General features: G+C 43.7%; 1 protein-coding gene across 1 annotated transcript in view; it reads left to right on the top strand.

The window, feature by feature from the left end:
- bmper (BMP binding endothelial regulator) overlaps window positions 1-18,951 on the top strand; it is a 37,305-nt gene extending 18,354 nt beyond the window's left edge. Inside the window, exons 7-16 of the mRNA XM_056286823.1 lie at window positions 221-320; window positions 482-591; window positions 944-1,078; window positions 1,279-1,383; window positions 10,390-10,435; window positions 11,273-11,390; window positions 11,556-11,767; window positions 12,293-12,635; window positions 13,545-13,675; window positions 18,770-18,951. Of these exons, the coding sequence (XP_056142798.1) occupies window positions 221-320; window positions 482-591; window positions 944-1,078; window positions 1,279-1,383; window positions 10,390-10,435; window positions 11,273-11,390; window positions 11,556-11,767; window positions 12,293-12,635; window positions 13,545-13,675; window positions 18,770-18,951 (1,482 nt within the window). The remainder of the gene's footprint in view (window positions 1-220; window positions 321-481; window positions 592-943; window positions 1,079-1,278; window positions 1,384-10,389; window positions 10,436-11,272; window positions 11,391-11,555; window positions 11,768-12,292; window positions 12,636-13,544; window positions 13,676-18,769) is intronic.

Below are 18,951 nucleotides of genomic sequence, written 5' to 3'. Positions count from 1 at the left end.
ATACACGAGGCACCTGGTTTCCCAGCATTCATCTTCATCATATTCTTTGTTTATATAGTGACTGTCCGTCTATCAGTTGTTCTGTATTCGCTGTCTGATTTCCTGAGCCAATCAAAATGAAAATTAAACCAGTGATTTGTCCTTCATTTCTGAACCTGTCTGTCTCTCGTCTGCGTGCTGGGTGTTACTGATCAGCTGTGGTTTTCTTGTGTCTTTTCAGGGCGGACGGACCCTGTGCGTGCGGGAGGCGTGTCCTGTTCTCTCATGCCCCGCCCATCTCAGCCACACCCCACCTGGACAGTGCTGTCCCAGATGTCTCGGTAAAGACCTGACGCTTCCTTAAGGATTGCACCACGACACCCTCTGTTGAAAAAAAGAAACAGATACAATTGTCCCTGTCTCTTTTCTTCTGTTTCTTTCTTTCTTCTCTCTCTGTCTTTCCCCACCGCTTCCCCTCTCTCTCACCATCTCTCTCTCTCAGGCCAGAGGAAGGTGTTCGACCTGTCTTTAGGGAGCTGTCTGTTCCACAGCGAGGTCTATGAGAATGGCACCTCCTTCAAGCATGACAACTGCACCACCTGCACCTGCAAGGTACAGGTGTCGATACCAAATGCTTCTCCCACGATATCCTCCTTATAACAAAGCTTCTGTCCACTGTTTGAGACAAGTGGGTCACTTTTTTTCCTTCAATCTCACTGCCTGAATTTAAAGGGTTCACCGCATGGGATAATACAAGCATCACCAGAGAGTTTGAAAACGCCACAGAGAAGGATCTGAGAATCAGTTTAACATATTCTTCTCTTGACTGACCACTTACCTGACACGTATTGGATCCTCATTAGTTAAAGCCCACCCACCTTGTCGTAAAAGGCATGACAATTCAAATGATAACAATCAGTTGCAATTAAGCTGATGAAGACTTTTGGCTCCTCCGCCTCCCCAGGATTCCACAGTGGTTTGCAAGAGACGCTGTTCACGGCCGGGGAGCTGCCATGGTGACCTTTGCTGTGAGGAGTGTCTGTCTTACGTGAAGGTAGAAGAAGTGAAATACTGCCGTGTCAGAAACAAGATCTACAGGGTGAGCTACCTCTGGGATGGATGGGATAGACAGACAGAATGATAGAAAGATAGGCAGATTGAAGTTTACAAAGACAGATAGACACGGTAGGATCAGATGGATCGATATGTAGTTGTTTTGACCGACTCACTGATGTCTCTGAAGTTGTTGTTCACTGAGTTGTTGACAGAGTTTGTTGCCTTTCTCTGTCTCGCCTGTAGGAAGGGGACATGTGGTCATCAGTAAACTGCACCCTGTGTGCCTGTGTCAAAGGAAACATCGAGTGCCAGCCCAAGCAGTGCGTTCCAATCATCAGCTGCCCCTCGGTGAGTGGCGGGGACATGAACCAATCACAGGCTGACACATCATATGTAGAAGTCACAGTAGTTGTTCTGTCATTGCAAACTATGAAAGCACTCACATTGGGAAAGTCATCGAAGTCCATAAAGATTACATCTACAGTCTGTTGGAAGATAGATAGATTCCTTTACCTACATAAAAACTCCCTTTTTTATGTAGGTAAAGGAATTATGTAGGTAAAGGCATCCAGGTGGTGTGGCGGTCTATTCCATTGCCTACCAACATGGGGATCACCAGTTCAAATCCCTATGTTACCTCTAGCTTGGTCAGGCGTCCCTACAGACACAGTTGGCCGTGTCTGCGGGTGGGAAGCCAGATGTGGGTATGTGTCCTGGTGGCTGCACTAGCTCCTCCTCTGGTCAGTTGGGGTGCCTATTCAGGGGGGAGGGGGAACTGGGGGGAATAGCGTGATCCTCCCACATGCTACGTCCCCCTGGTGAAACTCCTCACTGTCAGGTGAAAAGAAGCGGCTGGCGACTCCACATGTATCGGAGGAGACGTGGTAGTCTGCAGCCCTCCCCGGATTGGCAGAGGGGGTGGAGCAGGGACCTGGGATGGCTTGGAAGATCGGGTTAATTGGCCAAGTGCAATTGGGGAGAAAAAGGGTGGGGAAAAAAACAAAAACATCCCTTTTATCTCTTTCATTCTAACTTCTCTTATTAACATTTCATAATGTATCTCACACAATTATTTTTAAGTCATAGGAGGTCAAAGGTCTTCGACCTCCTTGCAGCTGAGGTCTTACACATGACCTAGGAGTTGAAAATTGAAATGTATATCAGAAATTTGATTTACCGTAATATTTGTCCATTATCACATTTTTTTTACCCAACAAAGAAACCAACAGTCTCTGTCTCTTGCATTTTTCCTTCTGTTCACCTTTCTGTCCTTTGGACGTGATGTGTCTGACTCTAACTCTTTACAGCCTGTGACTAACTCAGTGTTTTTCACACCACACACGTGACCACGCATAACAATGGCGTCTCAAAGATTTACCAGCAAAGCGAACAAAACTGATTCATCCTTGTTCTTCCGTTTCGAGTGCCTGACTGAGCCAAAACCTCCGTCTGTCCTGCACAGGGAAAATGATAAGGACTATTTAAAGATTGACTACATAGACACGTGATTTTAAGGGCTTTATTGCCGTCCAAAGTAAAGACTCCTAAGTTATGATGTGGTTTTCCACTCACGCAGACCATAGACCAAATGCTTAACTCGTGACTGCAGTTCTCTCGCAGTATTAAGCTACGCTCTACGTTATACTTTATTGATCCATTTGTTGCAGAAGTTTGTTGTTTTGCTGCCTATGCTGCACAGACTGGAACTCACGTAAACATGCAAACTCCACATCGAGGGACTGGGACAGAATAGATGACCCAGAATGTATGAGGGGGCACATTGCTAACTGCTGTTCCCTGGGCCGGATGATCCATATATGGCATTGGGCGAATGGCCGGGGGCACCAGCCAATTTGCCATGCTGGGTGGGCGCCAAATTAAGACAAAGACTAGACTTTTAAAATATTTGTCATATTTTCTATATGATGGAATAGGGCGGCGCGTAATGTGTGTGGCTAACGAGTGTGTTAGAGAGAGCAAGCGGCGGAAAAGTGACGGTGAATGTGAGCGGAGCAGAGGAAATGGTTTTCAGTAAGTTGTCATTCTGGCGGGGCATCGGGGTAGCGTAGTGGTCTATTCCATTGCCTATCAACACGGGGCTCGCTGGTTCGAATCCCCATGTTGCCCCCGGCTTGGTTGGGCGTCCCTGCGGACACAGTTGGCCGTGTCTGTGGGTGGGAAGCCGGATGTGGGTATGTGTCTTGGTCGCTGCACTAGCACCTCCCCTGGTCAGTCGGGGCACCTGTTCGGGGGGGAGGGGGAACTGGGGGGAATAGCGTGATCCTCCCACATGCTACATCCCCCTGGTGAAACTCCTCACTGTCAGGTGAAAAGAAGCGGCTGGCGACGCCACATGTATTGGAGGAGGTATCGGAGGAGGCATGTGGTAGTCTGCAGCCCTCCCCGGATCAGCAGAGGGGGTGGAGCAGCGACAGGGATGGCTCGGAAGAGTGGGGTAATTGGCCGGATGCAACTGGGGAGAAAAGGGGGGGGGGATAAGTTGTAATTCTGGCAGTAAATGAACAGTATAGACTACAGTGTGTAAGTTAATAAATGCTGCAGCTTTTCAAGACCAAAGTCTCGTCTGTCGTTTCCCCAACTGCTGGAAAAGTGACAGGGGCTAGCCCTAGCAAACATCTCCCCTGTGCTTCCCACTAGGGTCTGGAAGCTGAGCAGGAAAGGCTAACGGTACATTGTTTGGCTGCTATGTAACATTAGCTAAATGTATAGGAAGTAATGTTGATTACTTGACTTAGCTGCAAGTCATTACAGGATTGTCCCTACCATTACAAGGCTTAGATGTAGCACCTAAGCCATTTTTGGCGTCACTTAAGACGAATTAATGTAAAATCAACGAGGAGAGCATCAAAGCTAACTAAATGACTTTTCTCAGATCTAATGGTCGTAGCTGGTCCCCAGTGGACTTCTTTTGTCTTTTTGGGTGGTGTTTATTCATCTGCTCTAGCTTTTTCAACTTTTTGTACACAGATATGGTAATAATAATACTGGTCCAAAATAATTTGATATTGTATATTTTTTGTTAAAAATGTACAATTTTCTTGGGGGAGGACCCCCCCCCAATCCCCCGCCAAATACATGCATGCAAACCTAGGGCGAACACTGAAATTTTAAGCTATTCTGACATGCGTGAATACGGGCCGGCATCGGTGCTTGCTGCTGAATAAGCTTCTAGGGGAAACACAGATACCCATTGTAAAGGTCACTTTTTTATGAGTAAAATAGGAGGAGGGGGGCACTTCGAGTGTGGTCACCCACACTGTTAATCCAGGGGTGACTATTTCCTAATGCCCCCCTACTGAACCACACACTGGACTTGAACATGCAATGTACGCAAAGCCTTACTAAGAGAGTATTTCCTAAATAAATAAATAGATAAATAATGTCCTCCAAGGTAATGCTGACTTACAAACACAACTTCCTTCGTTTCCTGTGTTGCTGTGGAGCAGCAGGAGCAGCAGGAGCGGGGTCTTTGATCGTTTAGCGTTGCTCCATGCAGCCGAAGTGCGACGCCAGTTGCCAAGTGATTTGAGAAACATCACAGGGAGGCCGGTTCACACGGCGTTCACCTGTCGCCGAGGTCAGACGGAGGTCATCTGTCGGCTGGTGATGGAGTGGATTCCCCGCATTCTGCCGGGGCGCTGACGGTCACTAAGTCAAAGCCAGCGTCAAACATGTCCCTCTTCGCTAGATTACAGGCGTTACAGCAGACCCTCACCTGTTGTCTTTAGTCAAGACGGGACTGCTGTTAATTCATGTAGGTGTTCTTGAGTGTTTTCGTTTGTTTTTTTGTTTTTTGCCAATAGGACCACCGTTGTACATATAAAACACAGGAGATGTGTATAATAAATTAGTTCAGAAATATTTTTTTCACACATACTGTAGGTCGATATTTAGCAGGTAGGTTACTGGTATTGGTATTGGTATATTGGTATTGGTTTAGGGTGAAGGCAGTGGTGCTTAGTGTCATGTATGTGTGTCTCTTTCATTGTAACTCAACATTATACCAACTTATTCCACCGATTAGTCCGCCCCTGATTGGCTGAATGTATGCCGATAAGTGACATTGTCTGGCTTATTGTTAGGATGCAGTGAAAACCTGCATACACATGACCTTCCATGGTACACAAATGATTACCACTGGGTTAGGGTACAAGCTGAGGCAGGGTTTATGGATAAATTCAGATTATAATGTCTTGATGCATGCTCAGTAATCCAGATGAGGTAATCGCAGAAAGTTGAATAAGTTCATCTGGACACGTTTATTGAGAGAAACGTTTCATCGCTCATCTAATCTTTCATCTTTTCATCCGATGTTTCCCGGCAAACATTTGGCAGCCATATTTGTTTCAAACAAGATTTTTTTCACCTGCGGTTTTAGCATCTTGAAACCTTTTCCTACACATGGTAATAATACCAAATGAAGGGGGTCTGTCAAAGGGATCTGTCATGTCATTGTCACCCACACAGAGGGAACATAATCAGTAAAGTGAAACCCTATGATCTGCAGGTATGTCAGTAGCTCTGCTGAGTCTCCACAGTTTGCCAGTGTCTATTTTTTTTTTTTTGAGGACCTAGGAAACTGAACTTAGCAGGTTACAAAGAGCTACTGAGCACTCATGATCAGACCTCACATGCACACACACACACACACACACACACACACACACACACACACACACACACGCTCATTCTGCAGTCAGGGGCAGGCCATCAGTGCGGGGGTCGCTGTGGAGACAGCTTGTCTCCGCACACTCCTTTGTCTATGTGACATCTGAGTGACAGTTAAGAAGATGAACCCTATATTAAGGCCTCTGAAAACCAAGCTCTCTCTCTCTCGCTCGCTCTCTCTCTCTCTCTCGCTCTCTTCCTATCTCTATAAAAGGCAGCCACCTTCAAAGAGAGAGTGTCCTTTGTATGGAGGTTGGGATACTAGAGTTTGTGAGTGGAGTGTCTTGATATGATGAGAGGTGGATTGTGTGTGTGTGTGTGTGTGTGTGTGTGTGTGTGTGTGTGTGTGTGTGTGTGTGTGTGTGTGTGTGTGTGCAGACACGCATTAGGGGCTACCCTCAGGCAAAATAGGGTCTGTGAAAGAATTCTCTGATGTGAACCTCTGATGATAGTTGAAACATAGTCCCTCCCATCGCATACACAAGCACAGCATACACACACACACACACACACACACACACACACACACACACACACAGCTCACACATAGTCATACATGGAGGCCCACACACTTGCTGTAAAGCCCAGCAAATTTGTAATTTGTGATATTGGACTATACAAATAAACTGGACTTGACACACTTGCACACAGACACATATAGCAAAGACGCACAAACACACACCACCTGTATCTCAATGGATCCAATAATACCACAACAATTATAGACACACACAAACAAACAAACACACATCATGCAAATACACACACACAGACAACATACACACACACGGACATCACACACACGGACATCACACACACACACACACACACACACACACACACACACACACACACACACACACACAGTCTCCTGTTTCACAGTTCGTTATCTTGATCAGTTTGTTCTTGATTGATGTTGAACCTGTGAAAACAGAAAAACCTGTTCCCGCTTTTTCACTTTCTTTCTCTTTCAATTCAGCTGTGTTTCTATGAATACATCATCACATGGGTTCGTGCCAAACTCAAGGCACCTATCATCTACAGCGGACATCAAAACTCTACACACCTTTCAAAATGTCCTGCTTCTGGTTCCTGGGCGTCTGAAACTGAGCCCGGCTAAATCAGACACACATTGTGTCTTTTAGTTGTTGATAGACTGACAGAATTGTGGTGGGACATCTGTTTTTACCTTGATTTTGCCGGTTATTAAATCCAAATGAAAGCCAAAAAGGTCTGATTAAATGGGTTTTCCGTTTCAGGCCTAAAGGCACTGGAATCTGGGGTAGTTGAAAGGGTGTGCAGGCTTTTGATATCACGGTATTATGATGTCCCTTTGTCTGCATTCGTGCCTCCAACATCCGCAGAATCAACTTGCTGCGGGTCGAATCGTAAATATAAAATTATCTCTGGGTCAATTTCAAATGAGTCTCCGGTTTCTTTCCTTTGATGCCTGCCTGTCTTCTCAGCCCTGTGTCTGTCTTCCTGTGCCCCCATACCTCACTTGTCAGGGGAAGCAACTTGTTGCATCGCAGCTCGTGTCCAGTCTCAGATCCAGTTTCTAGTTTCTAGCACATTTTTTTTACACTCTCTCTCTCTCTCTCTCTCTCTCTCTCTCTCTCTCTCTCTCTCTCTCTCTCTCTCTCTCTCTCACTCTGTCTGTCTCTCTTTCTTTCGCTCTCTGTATCTCTCTATCTTTCTTTGTAGCTCTATTTTTCTATCTCTCTACCTGCCTCTCTACCTCGCTATCTATCTGTCTACCACTCTCTCTCACTCTCTCTCTTTCTCTTTCTCTCTTTCGCTCTCTGTATCTCTTTTTCTTTCTATCGCTGTACCTCTTTCTCTACCTCGCTATCTATCTATCTATCTATCTATCTACTGCTCTCTCTCTCTCTTTCACACTCTGTTTCTCTCTATCTTTCTTTCTATCTCTATCTTTCTATCTCTCTGCCGCTCTCTACCTCACTAGCTCTCTCTTTTTTTTCGCTCTCTGTATCTTTCTTTCTATCTCTATCTTTCCATCTCTCGCCCTGTCTCTCTATCTATCTTTCTATCTCTCTCTGTATCCCTATCTATCTCGATCTCTGTCTCTTTATCCTATATCTGTCTATCGATCTATCTATTGCACTCTCTCTACCTCTCTCTCTCTCTCTCTCTCTCTCTCTCTCTCTCTCTCTCTCTCTCTCTCTCTATCTATCTATCTACCTCTCTCTCTCGCGTGCTCTCTCTCTCTCCATCGCGTTCTCAAATTCTAATTCAAATGGCTTTATTGGTATGGTGTAACACTACATATTGCCAAAGCAAGCCTTTAAACATTGAAAAGCTAAACGATCAGAAAACATATAATAGCATATAAATATATGACAGCAAAAGAAACATAGTACAAAACAAATAAGACAAACTGTCATCAAATATACCAGCAACAACACAAGTCAGGTGACCGTCCCTCACTTTATGACAGGCAGCAACAGAGACTGCTGCTAACTTACTGCTCTTTGGCTCTTCCCCTAGTAGAATTGTTTGTAGTTTTTCTTCATCTAATAGGTTAAGAAAACCTTTTGTTATTAACTGGAATTTTTTTTTTAAATGTGCTTCTCTAAGATGTGTATGCTTTTCACATTTGGTGAGGGAGTGTGGCTGTGTTGCAGGCTCACTGACAGCACAGCCTCTGCTCTGCAGGGAGCCACTCAGTCTGCACACGGTCAAGGTTCTTTATAGCCATTGATCAGTCACCATGCTCTACTAATCTGCCATGGTGTTCTGTCGATGTGGAGTCAGATAGCACTGCATTTTGCTCTGTGTTTTTGTTTGTGTTTGCCAATAGGTGATGCAGTTTTGTTTCAACTGTTTTGTAATTTGATTGAGTCTGATTAGGGATGTGTTCTGTTTCTGAGATGTGTTAATGGAACAGGTTTGTGGTCTCAGCCTCAGCACCAGTTGAGTAAGGGGGTTCCTATTACTCTTCAGCTCTTGGAATTACAGGGCTTGGTAATGATACGAGAGGGGGGTCACTTAGTTTTAGGTGTGTCCGAAAGTTAATCGCTCTCTTTTGTATTTTTCGTATTAGTGGGTATTGGCTCAATTCTGCCCTGCATGCATTGTTTGTAGCTTTCCTCTGGACATGTAGGAGAATCTTACAGAACTCTGCATGCAGGGTCTCAATGGGGTGTTTATCCCATTGAGTAAAGTTGTTTTGTAAGTGGACCCCACACCTCGTTGCCATGGAGTGCAATTTGTTCAATGACACACTCAATTAATTTAACCAAATTCAAATTGGTATTTCTTTTTGTATTTTTTGTATGGCATAGAAAGCCCGGCATGCGTTCCCTCTCATCCCAGGAACTGCTTCATTAAAATGTTCAGTTGAACTTCGTTTTAATCCTAGATAGGTGTAGTTTGTGCAGTACTCTACATGTTTGTACCAATTGAGAACTTTGATAGAACCTCCTGAGATGTCTTTATGCATGCTCAATAATCCGTATACAATAATGTTTCTCTCTCAATAAACATGTCCAGATGAACTGATTCAACATTTCTGAAACCTCCTGACATCTGGATCTTTTTTGGAATATCATTATTTTGGTCTTTTGGGGGGTTTACTGTCAGGGCCAGGGTCTGACAGTAATGTTCCAGCAGATCCAGGCTCTGCTGTAGGCCATCTGCTGTGGGGGACAGCAGAACTAGATCATCTGCTAAGAGTGGGCAGTTCACCTCCTCATGGTGGAGACTTACACCAGGGACAGAGGACTTTTCTAGTATAGTAGCCAATCATTAATGGAGGTATTGAAGAGTGCAGGGCTGAGGTTACAGCCCTGACAAACGCCTTGCCCTTGGGTAAAGAATTCTGTTCTCTTTTTTTTTTTTGCCTATTTTTATGCTGCACATATTGCTAGAATACATTGGCTTAATAATCATATCATATGTTTTACCCCCTACACCACTCTCAATAACTTTGTAGAACAGTCCTGCATACCAAGTAGAATCAAAAGCTTTTTGGAAGTCGATAAAAGAGGCATAAATTTTGGTTTTATTTTGGCTTATATGTTTATAAATTAGGGTATGTAGGGTGTATATATGATCGGTTGTGCAGTGTTTTGGTATAAATCCAATTTGGCTTTTGCTTGAGACATTGCTTAGTGAGGAAGTCTGGTGTTCATAATACTACAGAAAACCTTCCCCAGATTTACTGTTCACACAGATGCCTCGGTAATTATTGGGGTCAAATTTGTCTCTGTTTTTATAGACTGGGATTATAAATCCATGATTCCAGATGTCAGGAAAATAACCTACACTCAGAACCAAATTGAATAGTTTTAATATAGCCAATTGGAATTTCTTGTTCATGTTTTTTAACATTTCATTGAAGATGCCATCAAGTCCACAAGCTTTTTTAGATTTGAGGGCCTGCAGTTTCTTAAGTAGTTCCTGCTTCCTCTTTGAATCGATCCGGAGTTCTGTGATAGAAGATTAACTCTTTTATGGAGGTGTCAGTGTAAAGGAATGATTTTGTTCATATCTTAAAAAGATGTGTCATTCTTAAAGGTTTTCTTGTTAAATAAAGATGTTTTAAAATTTTACGTCTCTCTCTCTCTCTCTCTCTCTCTCTCTCTCTCTCTCTCTCTCAATGAGTCTAACAGTGTGTGTCTCTGTGTGTGTCATCTCTCCCAGAATAAAATCCTGAATCGGACCGGCTGCTGTCCAGTTTGCACTGAAAGTGAGTAAGTTATTCACTGTTCCCCCTCCCTCTATGTGGTGAATCATGGATTATCCTATCCTATGAGATTTCCAGGCTTTTCCCTCTCAGATTGCTACAGAACATTTGAAATATTGCCCACGTTGCAGGCAGCCATACCAACATGTATCCTGGCTCTGCCAAATGGCAGAAGCTAGATGTAGGCTGGCTAGTACTTGGATGGGAGACTTCCTGGGAAAACTGAGTTGCTGCTGGAAGTGCTGTTGGTGGGCCAGTAGGGGGTTCTTCCCTCTGGTACTAATAAAAACAATATCAAATCCCAATGCTCCAGTGCAGTGACAGGGACACTATGCTGTAGGAGATGCCGTCCTTCGGATGAGACATTAAACCGAGGGCCTGGCTCACTGTGGTCATTAAAGATCCCATGGCACTTATTACGAAGAGTAGGGGGTTCCCCAGTGTCCTGGCAAAATTTTCAACCTGGCTCTCTCCATTTGGCCACCTAATCATCCCTCCATATAATTGGCTCAATGATTCCTCCCTCTCCACCTCAAGCTGGTGTGTGGTGAGCGTTCTGGTGCAAAATGGCTGCCATGCATGGGTGCTACACATTGATGGTGGTTGCAGTGAGTTACCCCCTTCAATGTGAAGCGCTTTGGGTGTCAAGAAAAGTGCCATATAAATGTAATGAAAATAATAATAATTATTATTATTATTATATCAGTTGCTAATATCAGTAATTTGTATGGTGACTATGAATCAAAACAACATAGCTTCATTCCTTTCCCCTCAACCCTGACCGTGTATCCGTTCTAACTTTCTATCTTTCTCTGTCTGTTGCTCCATCACTCCCTCCAGAGCCGGGTGTGTGCACAGTTTTTGGCGACCCCCACTACAACACCTTCGACGGGCGCACGTTTAACTTCCAGGGTACCTGCCAGTATGTGCTGACCCGCGACTGCGGTAGTGCCCCCTCAGGCGGCCCGGGGAACGTCAACTTCATCAACAGCCCGGATTCCAGCTTCACGGTATGGCGATGAGAGATCAGCCAGTTTAGAACAACTCAGTCCTTGCGTTTTACGCCGTCTTAAACATCTGCTGTACACAATAACTTGCATCAACGGACTACTACCTTCCCCCGACCCCTCCAGGTGCTTGTGAGGAACGACGCCAGACGGACGCGCTCTTTCTCCTGGACCCAGTCCGTGGAGTTGAGGTTGGGGGGGCTCAGTCTCAGCCTCCACCAGCACCTGACGGTCCGGAGGAATGGCACACGTATCGCCCTGCCCTACCACGGACCCGGAGTCCACATCGACCTGGATGGATACCTGCTCAAACTCACCACCATCGCAGGTAAGCAGACAGAAGAGAGAAGGGAATTAATTGAAAACTGGGCTCATATACAAAACTTCAATTTAATTATTGCTTTTGGCTTACAGATTTTGGCATGCTGTCATGCTGAACCAAATATAATACATGCAAGCTTATTATATTATATAAAATTCATATTTACTACATTATTTTAGGCTAAATGAACCATTTTCAACAGCATATTTTGGATGAATGTCTGATGTGTCCACATTATGAAGTACTGTTGTGTTGTTTTAACTCACTACACTAATACCATTAAAATCACTTGTCAGCACAAACATCAATACTAGCAATTGTTTGCATTGTCTTTACTTTTAAATGAAGCCTGACAACTTATTTAAACTTTTTTATTGTGTAATGCTGTCTTTTATAATACATTAGATGAATGTTATGTTTGTTTTTATTTTCATCTTTAAGCATATTGTTAAATTCATATCAAATAATGCTACATGAATAAAGTCTCTTCTTATGCTGCTGCTTCTTCTTCTTCTTCTTGCTGTTGCCCAGGCCTGGAGATCACATGGGACGGTGACAGCTTCGTGGAGGTTGTGGCGGCCCCCCATCTGCGCGGACGTCTCTGCGGTCTGTGCGGGAACTACAACGGCCACAAGCGCGATGACGCCCTTGGGGGCGATGGCCAGTTCAAGTTCGACGTGGACGAGTTCGCCGAGTCGTGGCGTGTGGAGGGCAACGAGGTGTGCGCCCGCCAGCCGCCTCCCCGCCGGCCCACATCCTTCCTGTGCCCCGGCAGCGTCAAGGTGAAGTTCCGTGCCCACCGGGAGTGCCAGAAGATCAAGTCATGGGAGTTTCAGAAATGCCACCGTGTGGTCGACTTCTCACCCTTCTACAGGTACAAAGAGAGAGGATTTGGGGTTGGGGTGAGTGGGTGGAGCGGGATGGCAGCTTTTAGGCCATAACACTGTCTGGGGGAAAAGGAACTTTGAAAAGGAAATGCCTAGCGCTCTCCCGTCCGTCCCCCAATAACCCCAAAACAAACACCAAAGATAATTAATCTCCGACAGAGCCTAAAAATAGAAAAAAAAACCCATGTGCGTTAAGTTGGCTTTCCTTGGAGAAATAAAGATTAAGAGGACAAGTAAAGTCAATTCAAATTTATTTGTAGAGCCCTAAATCACAATTTGGTCCCAAGGGGCTTTACAATCACAATTACATTCTGTGCGATGTATGACACCCCACTATCCTGAGACCCTGGATTTGGATGAGGCGAAAAAAGAAAAAAAGATTCTGTTCTCACAGATAGCCATGATTCTGCTAAAAATAACTGTTTTCAAGACCAGGGAGGTCCTTTGCAGACCATCTGGTCTTTCTAGATGTTAGCAAATGAGAAAAACAAAGCACAGTTCATTCCTGACTACTTGTGTAAAACGGTAACCTGCGACATTAAATTAAGATTTGTAGTTTCCCCTCAGACCACTTGACCCGACAAATTAATCTGCAAGAAGAAATGTTCATTATTCAACAAGTAAATGTTCATATTACAAAGACCGATATAAAAATCTGATCCTATGTTTATCAGACATACTGTTTTCTATGAGGTTCTGTTTTCTACCCCTCGAGTGGCTCTCGACCCATTCCTACTTTTGAGTCGTGTATAGTGAAAGGTGACGGCACACACATCGTCTCTCCTATGCATTTCATCATCATGACACCCAAGGGTCTTGACAATGGCAGGTTAGTACGTTGATGTCTTCCATGATATTAATAGTCCCTGTGCTTGACCTCCTTTCCCTCTCTACAGGTCGTGCGTCACAGACATGTGCGAGTGTCCAGTCCATAAGAACTGTTACTGTGAGTCCTTCATCGCCTACAGCCGGGCCTGTGACAGGGAAGGAGTTCCTGTCCCCTGGAGGCCTGACACTGCTTGTATGGGTGAGTGACAGCACACTTAACCAACCACAGAGTCCAGTGGGCGTGGCCCGGCTGAGAAACGGCCCCAATTATGCAGTTCATTAAGAAGGTAGTATGATAATACCCCTTTTGTTAAGGGTGTGATGTGTAAGTCTACTTAAAAATTGACCCCCAGTGTTCAGTGATGTGAATGACAGCAACAAATCAAAGTAGACAAGACAGACACGAATAGAAAGGTGGAGGATATACAGTGGGTTTATTGACACTGTCCATTTTCAAACCCCTTTAATTAGATATCACTTTGCTCTGATTGCTGCATCATTTGCTGTATAGCCAATGTGAGCTGAGTCAGTACCACTTACAAACACCTATATTTACAATAAATATTATGCTTTAAGAAAGGGGAAATATTACATATTGTAGCAAATTTGGGGGACAGTCCGGGAACCGCCACAGCCGGGACGCGAACCCGTATTTTCCACTCCCCAAACGACAACGTTAACCAGTCGACTAAAGGGTCCGACCCGTTAGTCAAGGACCAGCGTGTCTACTTATCCATGCACGTTACACGATCAAACCTTGAATAAACTAGTTTGTGCTGTCATGCTGAACATTAGTAGACTTGATGTTCATATAAAAACAATACAAGAGATGCAAACAAAATACACCCTCAGATCTCACATACAAACATAACAGCATCAGTAAAACCTACAGTACGAGCAGTCCATACAAACGCATTCCTACTATAAACGTACAGTAAGACCCTCTTCTGCCACAGGACATAAAGCCCTCCAAAAAGAAACCACATGTTCATGCATGAAATTAAAAAAAAAAAAAACAACAACAACTTACCATCCAACAACTCCATTATTGCCATACATTTAAGTATATGAGGTGAGCGAGCATGAATGTGACTGGGCTTGTTCAAAGTTGGCAGCAATTTAAAAAAAAATCAGCTAAATATTATTTACTGAACTTTCTGCAAAGTTAACCATCTGGGTGATTGCCGTTTTCTTTCTGTTCTTGTCTGTGTGTGTTTATCACATATTTCAGGGAATACACACACGGCAATAATAAATCTGTGGTACATTTTATGGAGAGACATTTACAGACATTTGGACAGAGTGTCCCACGTGAGGCTGATTGGCATTTGTTTTACTGCATCTGGCAAATCTCTTTCTCAAGCTGAAAATATCAGCTTCAGCACAAATGCTTCCTTGTCTGAGTCTTTCTTCTTCCACTGCCTGAATTTAAATGGTATCTGCTTGATTTAATGTCCTTTGAGAAAGCAGATTAGTGTCCCAAATTTAATTTCAAGTAGTGCAGGGTGATATGTAAAATATTTTTATTCTCATAATCATGAAATTTTACACTATATATATGTGTGTGTGTGTGTGTGTGTGTGTGTGTGTGTGTGTGTGTGTGTGTGTGTGTGTGTGTGTGTGTGTGTGTGAGTGAGTGGGTGGCACGGTGGTGCAGTGGTTAGCATGGTCGCCTCACAGCAAGAAGGTCCTGGGTTTGAACCCTGGGGTTGTCCAACCTTGGGGGGGGTTATCTCAGGTCGTCCTCTGTGTGGAGTTTGCATGTGGGTTACCTCCGGGTGCTGCGGTTTCCCCCCACAGTCCAAAGATATGTAGGTCAGGTGAATCGGCCATATTAAATTGTCTGTAGGTGTGAATGTGTCAGCCTTGTGATGGACTGGAGGACTGTCCAGGGTGTCTCCCTGCCTGCCGACCAGTGACTGCTGGGATACAAAATAGGCTTCAGCATCCCTGCGACCCTACTCAGAATAAGTGGCTTGGATAATGGATATATATATATATATATATCAACATCAACATGTTGATATTGTGCTTCTCATTAGTCGAGCACTCACAACACCATTGACGGTTTCGAAAAAAACGCTATATATATATATATATATATATATATATATATATATATATATATATATATATATATATATATATATATATATATATACACACAGGGCATCCGGAAAGTATTCACACCCCTTTACTTTCCCCACATTTTGTTATGTTACAGCCTTATTCCAAAATTGATTAAATTCCTTTTTTTTCCTCATCAATCTACACACAATACCCCATAATGACAAAGTGAAAAAGATTTTGTAGAATTTTTTGCAAATTTATTAAAAATAAAAAACTGAAATATTACATGTACATAAGTATTCACACCCTTTGCTATGACACTCAAAATTGAGCTCAGGTTCATCCTGTTTCCACTGATCATCCTTGAGATGTTTCTACATCTTGATTGGAGTCCACCTGTAGTAAATTCAATTGATTGGACATGATTTGGAAAGGCACACACCTGTCTATATAAGGTCCCACTGTTGACAGTGCATGTCAGAGCAGAAACCAAGCCATGAAGTCAAAGGAATTGTCTGTGAACCTCTGGGACAGGATGGTATCGAGGCACAGATCTGGGGAAGGGTACAAAAAAATTCTACAGCTTTGAAGGTCCCGAAGAGCACAGTGGTCTCCATCATTCCTAAATGGAAGAAGTTTGGATCCACCAGGACTCTTCTTAGAGCTGGCCGCCCAGCCAAACTGAGCAATCGGGGAGAAGGGCCTTGGTCAGGGAGGTGACCAAGAACCCCATGGTCACTCTGACAGAGCTCCAGCGTTCCTCTGTGGAGATGAGAGAACCTTCCAGAAGGACAACCATCTCTGCAGCACTCCACCAATCAGGCCTTTATGGTAGAGTGGCCAAACGGAAGCCTCTGCTCAGTAAAAGACACATGACAGCCCGCTTGGAGTTTGCCAGGAAACACCTAAAGGACTCTCAGACCATGAGAAACAAAATTCTCTGGTCTGATGAAACCAAGATTGAACTCTTTGGCCTGAATGCCAAATGTCACGTCTGGAGGAAACCAGGCACCTCTCATCACCTTGCTAATACCATCCGTACAGTGAAGCATGGTGGTGGCAGCATCATGCTGTGGGGATGTTCTTCGGTGGCAGGAACTGGGAGACTGGTCAGCCTCGAGGGAAAGATGAGTGGAGCAAAGTACAGAGAGATCCTTGATGAAAACCTGCTCCAGAGTGCTCAGGACCTCAGACTGGGGCGAAGGTTTACCTTTCAACACGACAACGACTCTAAGCACACAGCCAAGACAACGAAGGAGTGACTTCGGGACAAGTCTGTGAATGTCCTTGAGTGGCCCAGACTTGAACCCCATTGAACATCTCTGGAAAGACCTGAAAATAGCTGTGCAGCGATGCTCCCCATCTAACCTTACAGAGCTCGAGAGGATCTGCAGAGAAGAATAGGAGAAATACCCCAGATATAGGTGTGCCAAGCTTGTAGCTTCACACCCAAGAAGACTTGAGGCTGTAATCGCTGCCAAGGGTGCCTCAACCAAGCACTGAGTAAAGGGTGTGAATACTTATGTACATGCAATATTTCAGTTTTTTATTTTTAATAAATTTGCAAAAATTTCTACAAAACCTTTTTCACTTTGTCATTATGGGATATTGTGTGTAGATTGGTGAGAAAAAAAGGGATTTAATCCATTTTGGAATAAGGCTGTAACATAACAAAATGTGGGGAAAGTGAAGGGGTGTGAATACTTTCTGGATGCACTGTATATATATATATATACATATATGTGTGTGTGTGTGTGTGTGTGTGTGTATGTGTATGTATGTATGTATGTATTACAGTATCTGCTTGCTGGATGTCCTTTAATTTCCTCCATCTAAACCCTGAAAAAAATGAAATTCTCTTAATTGGTTCTCAGAACTTTGCCACTGCAGTTGATCAGTTTATTGGTCCACTTCATCCAAACATCAAACCTACTGCTAAAAATCTTGGTATCATCTTTGATCAGAATCTTTCTTTTGATCGCCATGTCACTAAGCTTGTCCAATCCTGTTGTCTTCAGCTAAGAAATATTGCAAAAATCACAAAATATTTTGTCTTTTAAGGATATTGAAATAATAATTCACACTTTCATTCTCTCCCGTCTAAATTACTGTAACTCCCTCTACTCTGGCCTCAAGCTACTTTAAATCATCTACAGCTGGTTCAGAATGCAGCTGTGCTAGACTACTAACTAGAAATAGCCGTAGGTCCCATATTACCCCTATTCTTGCATCCTCCATTGGCCTCCCGTAAAATTCAGAATGATCTATAAGTTCTTATTGATTACATTTAAAGCACGGCATGATCTTGCCCCCAGTTACATTTCTGATCATCTCATTCCTTTCCACTTCCCAACCACTCTGATCCTCAAACCTCGGTCTTTTATCCATCCCTCACGCCATCTGCAAAGCAAGAGGTGAGCGCCTTTGCAGTTTTAGCCCCAAGCCTCTGGAATAATCTCCCCCAATCCACTAGATTCGCTGAATCTTTGGACTGTTTTCAGCGGCTTCTAAAAACCCATCTTTTCAGGCAAGCCTTTCTATAGATCCCCATCCCTGCCTTCTGTTTTGGATCGTTTTTACCTTGGTCTGTTACTCCCTATGCCATGTTTTATAGTCATTCAATTTATTTTATATATTTATTCATATTTTCTGTATTGAGTGTAAAGCACTTTGTGTTTTTAAAAGTGCTATATAAACAAAATTTTACTTATTTACTTACATATGTAAAAATACCATGTTTAAGAATCCAAATTAAGTTCGTCATATTGAACTGTTTGGTAAAGTATAATGTTAAACGAAAACTCGTATTCAGATATCAACTCCCTCAAGACCCTTTTTTTTTAGATATTTTAGGTAATACATTCTTATCATCATTAATTCAGGCGAAAGTGTGTATCATATGACAATATTGTGAATTTCATCCCCATACGATAACACTGAAAGACGATAAACAATAATATTGAATTGCCGAGCCCTATTTTTTTTAACTTTTGCACATACAAGGAATTCCTCTTGCAGGTGTGTGCCGCAAAAAGACAAATGTGCCATTTACTAAGATTTTCAAGTAGAAAAAAGTGCATTTATATCACAGATAAACAGGGATATGATGAATCCATTGCCAGATTCATTGTACGGACATTATTGCAAGTGAACAACCGGATCGTCATCCTAACCATTCTTGTTCCCTCTCTTCCTTGTGTCTCACCATGTGTCTTCCAATCAGCCACCCAGTGTAAACACGGCGCCGTGTATGACACCTGTGGACCCGGCTGCACCAAGACCTGCGACAACTGGAATGAGATCAGGCCGTGCCACAAACCCTGTGTGGCCGGCTGCCACTGCCCCGCCAACCTGGTGCTGTTCCAGGGTCGCTGTATCAAACCTACAGCCTGCCCTGGACGGTGA

The sequence above is a fragment of the Lampris incognitus genome, chromosome 9, assembly GCF_029633865.1.
Source record: "Lampris incognitus isolate fLamInc1 chromosome 9, fLamInc1.hap2, whole genome shotgun sequence".
NCBI lineage: Eukaryota > Metazoa > Chordata > Actinopteri > Lampriformes > Lampridae > Lampris > Lampris incognitus.
This window is presented reverse-complemented; position numbering and strand designations above follow the sequence as displayed.